Genomic DNA, 10,138 nt, shown 5'->3' with positions numbered 1-10,138 from the left:
ATATCACTCAAATACACCCAAAGGGTTACAGAAAATACACCCAAAGAATTTAAAAAAATACACCCAAAATTTGTTGAAGTACATCTTATACATAATTCAGAACTCTTTCTCTTTCTCCTCCTCATCTTCTGCTGCTTCTTCTTCTTCAAAAACGATTTTACCATGAAAAATCGAAAAAAAAAGAGAAACCAGAGAGAAAAGACGTAAATGAAGAAGAAGAAGAAGAGGAGGAAAACGAGGAAGAAGAACGTGCAGAAACGAAAGAAAAGGAGAAGAAGAAGAGTAAGAGGAAGAAGAACGTGCAGCAAGAAGAAGAAGAAGAATTTCAGAAACCATGAAAATCGAAAAAAAAAAGGAAGAAGAAGAAGAAGAAGAAGAAGAAGAGGAAGAGGAAGAGGAAGAGGAAGAGGAAGAGGAAGAGGAAGAAGACGAAGACGAAGACGAAGAAGAAGAAGAGAAGAAGAAGAAGACGACGAAGAGGAACCGTTTGAGTGGGGCGCGTGTAGTTACGCTCCATTCAAAATGAGTTAATGCGCGTGTTAATGAAATTTGGGCTGATAACTTGTAAAACTTGTACGGCCTTTTTACTTGTATGTGTAGCAGGCCCCTATTTTTTATTTATAAACGATTTCCCTTTTTGAAAACTTTATTTCTTTTCTATTCAATTTACAAAGTTTAATTTATCATTATTCTTAAAACTTATCTAATGGAAGATACTTTGATATACTTTTAGAAGAACTAGTACCTACAAAGAGGAGTATGTTTCGCTCCTAAACCATTAGAATCGAACCACTATCGATTTGTTAAAAATCGACAAAACAGTTATATAAAAATAAAATTAATTGTTAAGATTTTTTTATCTATTAATAAATTATACTTATTTAATTTTAAAATTATTTATTTTAATTTATACAATTATTCTAAGTTAATATGAATTATGGAAAACTCCAGCAACTCTATTCTTGTTCACACTAAGCAGCTCCATAGATGACTGAAACTCTTTTGTTAAACTCAAGCTGTGATGTAGACACGCATTTGAATTGCTGTCTATGTTCTTAAAAATTCTGCAATCTCTTTGGTATCATACATTGCAGTAAGCTGTCACAAAAAAAAGGGCCAAGGATTTCTTTTAAATTGATGTTGATCCAACTCCAGCTACAAATCAAAGACTAATCATTTTAAGCGCTATTAGACCGTTCTAAATTAATTTATTGCTACATGTACTAAATGCAAAATGTAATCATACATAAAATTAGAAGAATCATGATTTAATTAATTACATAATTCAATAATAAGTTAGAATAACACTAAAATTAGAAAAATAAATAAGAAATAATCAAAATATAAAATACAGCTACTTCCTTGAACACAATCAAATTCACTAGGGACGACAGGACAAGCTTTATATTGAAACATTTTCATAATTCAAAAATCAAAAGGTACAAATTAAATTTTACTTAATTTAGTAATACATTTATAAATGGGTCGGGCAGAAAGTCACGGGTCAAGCTAGATTTGACTTGAAGATTTCCAGCCAAAAGGCAACGATGAACAATACAAAGAAAATAAAGAGTAAATCCTCAGTTATACCGTCGAAAATGGTGATTTTCCAGCCAAAGTTATAATAACAACTCTCTCTCTCTCTCTCTCTCTCTCTCTCTCTCCAAACACCGGATCCCCCCTTCTCATTTCTCAATTCTCTCCCGTTTCCCCCAGCCACGTCCATCTCCAACCCTAACAATCTCAAGGTTCTGAAACTTCTCAACACACTTTCCGCTCTCCTTTATTTATTTTTCGCTTTTCATTTTATGTTTTTAATATTCTTGTACTCTTTTTACCTATTACGCTGAGACCTCGCTTAATTTGCGCGCCATTGGTTCAGATCAAGAACCTGATTCTTGATTTGGTAAAAGGAAATCGATCGAAAGTCGTATATTTCGAGATTTCTGATTTTTTTTTTTTGAGAAAATGAAATTATTGTTTCTTGTTTAGATTCTTTGAGGATCTGGTGGTGCCGAGCGAAGATGGCGGCTATGGTGGATCAACCTCTGTATCCGATCGCGGTTCTCATCGACGAGCTGAAGAACGAGGACATTCAGCTGAGGCTGAACTCGATCCGGAGGCTCTCGACGATCGCGCGCGCTCTCGGTGAGGAGAGGACCAGGAAGGAGCTGATCCCTTTCCTCAGCGAGAACAATGACGACGACGATGAGGTCCTCCTCGCCATGGCCGAGGAGCTTGGCGTCTTCGTACCCTACGTCGGAGGCGTGGAGTACGCCAACGTCCTGTTGCCACCGTTGGAAACCCTATGCACCGTTGAGGAAACTTGTGTTAGGGACAAATCTGTGGAGTCTCTGTGTAGGATTGGTGCTCAGATGAAGGAACAACACTTGGTTGAGCACTTCATTCCTTTAGTTAAGGTAGTAACCATGTGCATGGCTGTTATTGTTAATGCATTACCTTTGTGTTTGTGATGCTGAGTTTAGAATGGTTCCTTTAAAATGCACTCTTATCTTTAGAAACTAAAGTGCCCAATTGAAGCTGATTTAAGGTAGTAACTAGTGTACGGTTGTTATCACTTTTGTTTCATGATGTTGTTGTACAAGGAGTTTGGAATTTGTTTGCTTCAAAGCAGACTCTTCACTTTTAAAGAGTAAAATTACACAATTATAACCATTCGTGGATTGAATCAATGTTGTAGGATCTTGAAAGATACATGCACGAACAAGAGATTATAAATGTAAAACAATCATTTCACTTGATTTTCTCTTCAACAGCTATAATTGGTAATGTACTCCATAAAGTGCATGTGGTACTCTTAGAGCAGTTAAGTCCAATTTGAAGTTAGAACTTCTATATTTAAAACAGTGCATTTATTGCTTTATATTGTTTCTGTAATTTACCTTGTGTAGAGGTTGGCTGCTGGTGAGTGGTTCACAGCACGAGTTTCCTCGTGTGGCTTGTTTCATATTGCTTACCCTAGTGCACCGGAGGCAATGAAAACTGAACTGAGGACAATATATGGTCAGCTGTGTCAAGATGATATGCCAATGGTTAGGAGATCTGCTGCCACAAACCTTGGAAAGTTTGCTGCCACTGTTGAACCTGCTCACTTGAAAACAGATATCATGTCTGTATTTGAGGACCTCACACATGATGGTATGTGAAATTTATATATAATTAGTTTCACCACCCCCATCATTAATGTTAAATAAAAAATCATAAAAGTATACTTATTACATTTCGTCTTAGATATTTTACTGCTTAGTTGGTCTGATCTTGTTGTGTTCATATACTGGGTAGTATTACCAAACCTATTGTTAGTTTATCCATTCTTGTTGTTGCAGATCAAGATTCAGTTCGGCTACTTGCTGTTGAGGGCTGTGCAGCTCTTGGGAAATTGTTGGAGCTTCAAGATTGTGTTGCACATATTCTTCCTGTGATAGTCAATTTCTCTCAGGTATATTGAGCATTGACTATATATTAAATGGGAAGATTTGTAGTGTATCTTACCATTTTATTGGTATTTTAATAGGAAGAAAAGAAAAAGAAATTGCCAACAATTATAACAAGTTCATGGTTGAACTCCATGTCTGTTAAGTCTATTGTCTTGTTCAATCATGTATATTCAACCTTGAGTCCTTGACATGAACTAGTAAACACATTACACAATGAGAGGACGTCTCTCTTTCTTGCAGCTTTCTCCTTGTATTTGGTTTACAATAATTCAAGAATATCCTATGCCCCCCATCAAATGTATCACTTGTAGAATACTTTGTTCTTAAGGCATAATGTTGGCAGTTATGTATTTATTTCGTTTCAATGGAACAATATCTGAAACTTGTATCAACATAAGATTTCTGTTTTACGATATAGAAAATTACTGGGACAGAGGATTTTTTGGAGGGCCATATATATGTTGGAGAATTCTCCATTTGTTTGTCATATTTATGTATTTTTCAATTTGCATTTATTTTTTAAGCTATTTATTGTTTTTTGAAGTTTAACGGTCTCTCTATAGACATGATACATGACAGAGCACAATGGCGTCGTTTGATTCATGTAGCCGACCCCATTTAGTGGGACAAGGCTTTGTTGTTGTTGTTTGTATTGTTTTTTGAAGTTTGAACCATACCTTGTATACAAATTTTGGCTGGCTAAAAAGCAATTTTTCACCAGTTCTTTTGGATACTGTTGTGTTGTGAGGAAGACTAGGAGAAACCTTCTTGACAAAGCTGACAAACCACTGCATCTAGAATTGTTGACAGTTGAATGACTTTTCTAGTTGAGTTATGAGTAACCACTGCATCTGGTGGTGTTCATTAGTTGAATGTGTCTTATTCATGAATTATGAATAGCTACCTTGTCTGGAGTTATTTGATAAATGAATGGATTTAAACCTGGGTGGCAGGTCTGTGGGTGGTGGCTTGTCTTGCTTTACTTTTGATTTTTCATTTCATGTTCATAGTCCCATTGTTTTTCCATTTTAAAGGCATCTATATGACAATATCTATTTGTAATATAGATAAAAAGAACATTTCTTTTCGTTTTGTCTTGCTTGTGTTATTTCCAAATTGTGATTCTGCATGTTTTGTTACATATTTGAATTGCTTTTTGACCAGGATAAGTCATGGCGTGTGCGTTACATGGTTGCTAATCAATTATATGAGCTATGTGAAGCTGTTGGTCCTGAACCCACCAGGTAATGTTTCTTACCAGCTGAATGAATGATTGGTTGTCATTATACTTTTGTTTGCTTTTTCCTGATGGTGCTATCTGAAGATCATCCAATTTGATTTATGATCACTGATATTTTGCTAATGTATTTGTTTCCAATATTCTAATTGATTCTTTATAATGGTAATGTATTTTTAGGTCAGAGTTGGTTCCTGCATATGTGCGCTTACTGCGTGATAATGAGGCTGAAGTACGTATTGCTGCTGCTGGAAAAGTGACTAAATTTTCCCGAATATTAAGTCCTGAACTTGCCATTCAGCATATTCTACCTTGTGTGAAGGTACAGTTTTCTCCCTGTCACCACAGAAACAGAATTCCTTGCATGCTTGGTACTCAGTTAGTCAATTTCAATGTTTGAAGATGTGTTGACTGATAAAGTCTTCTTGCTATAGGAGTTATCGACAGATTCAAGTCAACATGTTCGCTCTGCCTTGGCTTCCGTTATAATGGGAATGGCACCAGTGTTAGGGAAGGTATTAATCTCTTTCCAAGCACATACGTCATAGCAACATAAAATGTATCTATTATACTCCATTGCCATAAAGGGGAAAAAACATATAGCTTGGTCATTTGTTGGAACAATAATTTAGAATATTAAGAAAATCTTTTCAAGTTTGTTGACCATTAAATTTCTTCTAAACATTTATAACGTTGCCCCATGACATCTTTATTCAAAATTTTTTGGAAGATCTTTCTTGATTAATAGGCTGAATTTTAGGTGTTTAAGGTACCTTATATTTGTATGCCAACTTTTTTGCACTCAATCTCACCACTGAGTTTCTGGATCCTCACGCTTTCTTGCAGAGCATAATTTTATGTTTTTTTCTTATTCACAATTTTCCATTAACATGTAATGAGGTGAGATCGTCATACCTAAATACTTCTGCAGTACATGTCCTAAGATGGATTTGGTCTGTGTTCTCTCCAATGTGCAAGACCAATACATATATTAATTAAAAGACATGGCAGAAGGTTGGTGGAAGGCTTTGATACCAATTGATAAGAATTTGGGATAACCACAGAATGAAAACTAGCTATTGTGTTAGATATTCTATGGCCATATCAAACCCCCACTAAAATCCCATACTTCCGTTATGGTACTGATGTCATAATCTGCAATTGGATCCCAACATACTTTAATCTAACACTTGAAAAGGTCCCCTTATGTAATTCAATTCTTGTTAAAAACCAGTTGATGCATGCTACTTGTTGAAGTTAATGCGGTTTTTTTATGGTTGTAGGATGCAACAATTGAGCAACTTCTTCCTATCTTCCTTTCTCTTTTGAAAGATGAGTTTCCTGATGTTAGGTTAAACATTATTAGCAAGCTTGATCAAGTGAACCAGGTTTGTGGCTCAACAGTGATTATTATTTCATAATCACAATCGTCATTCCAATCATTATTATCTGTCATATTATTCTCTCTAATGATACTTTGTAATGTACATGGTGAATGCAGGTTATCGGTATTGACCTGTTATCTCAATCCCTGTTGCCAGCTATCGTTGAACTCGCTGAGGATCGGCACTGGAGAGTTCGACTTGCAATCATAGAATATATACCCTTACTAGCAAGTCAGCTGGGTGTAGGCTTTTTTGATGATAAGCTTGGAGCTCTTTGCATGCAGTGGCTAAAGGACAAGGTTTGTAAAGCAACCAAATTGTGATCTAATGTATTCCCATTTTATTGGGTATCACTGAGTTGACTAGTATAACTCTTGAAACCTTTCATCTTGGATACAGATTTTCTTTTTTACTCTTATATCTTAGTACTTGGGTTCTATCTGTTATTTCTATGTAATATGCTTTGAAAAAATGTCTCTGGCTTTAAAAAATGAGGGTAAAAAGATACTGGTGTGACAGGCTATAAGAGGGATAGAAGTACCAATTTGAAACTAGATATTTTAACAGGGCAGTTATTCTCAGAGAAGACTTTCCCTCTAAGACATGTTGAGACTAGAAAGCCACATTTCACTAATGTTTTGGTTTTCTGTTTTCTTTTAGTTTGGAGGATTTCTTTTCCTCTGCTTATTCTCTGTATATTCCCATCCTAATTAAATGCATTTTGCAATTTCATTGGTAATGCCAGCAAAAGGACTAAAGGAAGATGACGTGCCTTGTATTTGGGGGAAGATTTTAATAGTATCTTCCATTGATTCAGCCAATTATAACTGTCTTAATTCCAGTCAGAAAAGTTGCAATTTATGTTGTTGCTGATTGTTCTCTAGAGTAACTGCAGAATACTGACTTTATTGATTGCATTGATTGGTTGTAGGTATATTCAATTCGTGATGCAGCTGCTAATAATGTAAAACGCTTAGCAGAAGAATTTGGACCAGAGTGGGCAATGCAGCATATCATTCCCCAGGTTTTTTAGCAGATGAATTTTGGTTATTTGATATGCATCAGCAATATGTTTTACCTTGAAATGTAGAAGCATATTTTAGTCCCAGCATATTTTTCACATCGGGGATTGAGCATATGCTCCCATACTTGGGGTAGTTTAATTGTGATATATAGCTGATTCAATAGCATCTGTACTATTCTTGGACTGTGGTACATAGGGTAGAATTCTGCTGTGTCAAATTTGAGCTGCAACTTGCAATAATCTTACTACACAATCTGAATGCTTATAACATTTGCAGGTTTTGGACATGATTAATGATCCGCATTATCTGTATCGGATGACTATTCTGCATGCTATTTCACTCCTAGCTCCTGTTCTAGGCACAGAAATCACTACTTCAAAACTTCTTCCCCTGGTCATTAATGCATCTAAAGATAGGTAAAATTGCTGAATTCTCACTGCTGTTGTGTATCTTTTATTTGAACCAAGTGCTCATGGAATGTCTGTCTTGCAGGGTACCCAATATCAAATTCAATGTAGCTAAAGTGTTGCAATCTCTCATTCCAATTGTTGATGAGTCGGTAAGTAGCCCATTTAAGTTTGTGTTTATGTTACTTCCATGGATTGTAATTCCATTTATGGTGAATTGGTTTCTCTTAAAAGTTTAAATTAGTAGTTACTGAATTAGCATAGGTTAACATATTCCTTGGTAACTGTCACTTGGAAAACGTTATCCGATTACTTCTCACCATACTTCTATTTTATCTTAGTGTTTTAATAGAATGCAAAATTCTTTATTATAATTACATACCATTTGAACAATGAAGGTTGCTGAGAGCACCATCCGTCCCTGTTTGGTTGAGCTCAGTGAGGATCCAGATGTTGATGTGAGGTTTTTCGCCTCTCAAGCATTGCAATCTAATGATCAAGTCCAGATGTCCAGCTAGATCAATCAGCATTTTATATTTAGATTTTGTTTTTTTACCCTTCTCCTATAATTTTTTACAATTTCTTACTAGATTGGCATGGCCAGCTTCTTGATTCCTTTGTATCACATCTCTGTTGTTGAGATCGTATTTTTAATTTGTTGTATCTGATATCTATACTACCAGGTTCTTTGTAGTAATGGAACATTGTCCGGAAGTAAGATGGTTGAATTTTGACGTACAATCACTAATTTTATCATGCCACACTAGGTGATCATTTTGTATGAACTTTCATGATTTCCAATACTATGAATATATTTAAATTCTGCATAAAAGATGTACATTGATGAATTCTAGCGGTTGTTTGAGTTGAGTGATATTCAATTATTCATACAAAAATCTGAAAAGATCGCGATTAAGTAATGACATTTCTAATCATGATAGATATGTATGTTGCTTCTCATTATTGTGTTTGGATCGAACATAAAGTTATTGACAAGCAATGATGGGAAAAGAATGAAACGGTTATTAGTTATTACATGTTACTAATCGTAGATAATTTTCTGTATTCGCAGAAGCCAAGATAAAACGTTGAATTACATACTTGGCTAAATACGCGTGTAAAGAATCACCAAACTGGCACATAAATAGCGAAACATAAATAACGAAACGTAGCCATTAGCTGAGTAAATCGCCGTAGTGGTTTCTGTCTCCGAGTCTAATTTGATATGGAGATCTCAATTTTACTATTAGTAGTCTTCTAGATAGGGTTTTGGACCATTTACAATTAGTAGTCTTCTAAATAGAGTTTCGGACAGTATAATGGTCCCTAAAATCCTTTTAGGTGCCGAGTCAACTATTAGACTGCTAATGTGATTGTCTTTTGTCTAGATTGTCCCAACGACTAAGGCTTGTTTAGTAAAATTTTTTGAAGAGGTGTTTGTGTTTTTTAAAAGGTCAAACTCTTCATTTTGTGTTTGGTAAATCAAAAAGACATGTGCTTGTGCTTATGCTTGTAGCTTTAAAAAAATCAGGGTATATTTATAAAAAACCTAAGATAGGACTTTTTAAAGTTGGTTTGTATTTTTCAAAATTTAAAAATCTAATATCACCTTATATGTTAACTAATTTTTAAATTTAATGCTTGCATTTATGTCTATTATAGTATTTTTAAATTTTAAAAGTTATTTTACCAAACATAATTGTTGTTGCTTGTATTTATTAAAAGCTATTTTTAATTTGATTTACCAAACATAAATGTTACAACTTTTAAAAAATTATCTTTTAAAAGCTACTTTTGAAAAGTAAAAGTTTTACGAAACTAAGCCTAAGTGACGTGGACATATTTTAATTAGACCCTATTTGGTTCCTCCTCAAATATATAACCCTAAATCAATCCCAAATATTCGGAGTATATTCTTTTTCTTCTTCATCATCATCTTCATTTTCATCTTGTTGTGGACAAAAACAATTACAGCGTAAAGCATACCATGAACAAACATCATGCGTTTTATAGAGTAAAGTATTATTTTAGTCCTCAACGTTTGGGTTGAATCCTAATTTAGTCCTTAATGTTTGAAATAAGAAATGCTATTTCAGTCCTAAAATTTTCAAACGTCATATTTCAATTCCAAAAAAATTTTAAGTGGGTTCAATGTTATCAGACCATTAAATTTAATATAAACAATTCACATATAGCATTTGATTTTAGTATATAAATAAAATCAATTCATCAATGATCACTTATATAAAAGTTTTTCCTTTGATTTTGAAGCAGTGATGATTGTTTTTAGGATTTGGAGTTTTGTATAAAAAGAAAATTCAGGAGAAGAAGTGTTATAAGAAGGTTTTAGTTATATTTTTTTAACACACGGAAGAATATATGACTTCACTAGTAGCGTTATTAACATCCACGTCACTCATTCCGTTAACTATTAGTGTGAAATTTAATGGTAGAACCACATTGAACCTGTTTAAAATTTTTTGGGACAAAAATATGATTTTTGAAATGTTAGAGACCAAATTAAAATTTGAAACAAACGTTGAGGACCAAAATAATATTTTACCCTTCGAATATTTCATATAGTTCATTAATTCCATAAATTAAAGAACAACAAACACTATTCACG

The 10,138-nt window shown here is 34.3% G+C and overlaps 1 protein-coding gene across 1 annotated transcript; it reads left to right on the top strand.

Annotated features, from left to right (window-relative positions):
* Nucleotides 1-1,581: 1,581 nt before the first annotated feature.
* On the top strand, nucleotides 1,582-8,344 carry LOC107490425 (protein phosphatase PP2A regulatory subunit A). Its single transcript, XM_016111207.3, has 13 exons — nucleotides 1,582-1,748; nucleotides 1,993-2,420; nucleotides 2,913-3,159; nucleotides 3,348-3,460; nucleotides 4,623-4,702; nucleotides 4,876-5,017; nucleotides 5,130-5,210; nucleotides 5,979-6,083; nucleotides 6,197-6,379; nucleotides 7,012-7,104; nucleotides 7,382-7,521; nucleotides 7,598-7,664; nucleotides 7,911-8,344. Exons 2-13 carry the CDS (start codon nucleotides 2,025-2,027, stop codon nucleotides 8,028-8,030), a joined length of 1,767 nt encoding a protein of 588 aa, XP_015966693.1. The 5' UTR covers nucleotides 1,582-1,748; nucleotides 1,993-2,024; the 3' UTR covers nucleotides 8,031-8,344.
* Nucleotides 8,345-10,138: the final 1,794 nt, after the last annotated feature.

Source organism: Arachis duranensis, chromosome 5 (assembly GCF_000817695.3).
Source record: "Arachis duranensis cultivar V14167 chromosome 5, aradu.V14167.gnm2.J7QH, whole genome shotgun sequence".
Taxonomy (NCBI): Eukaryota; Viridiplantae; Streptophyta; class Magnoliopsida; order Fabales; family Fabaceae; genus Arachis; species Arachis duranensis.
Note: the sequence above shows the minus strand (reverse complement) of the source record. Positions and strands in the feature narration are given on the sequence as shown.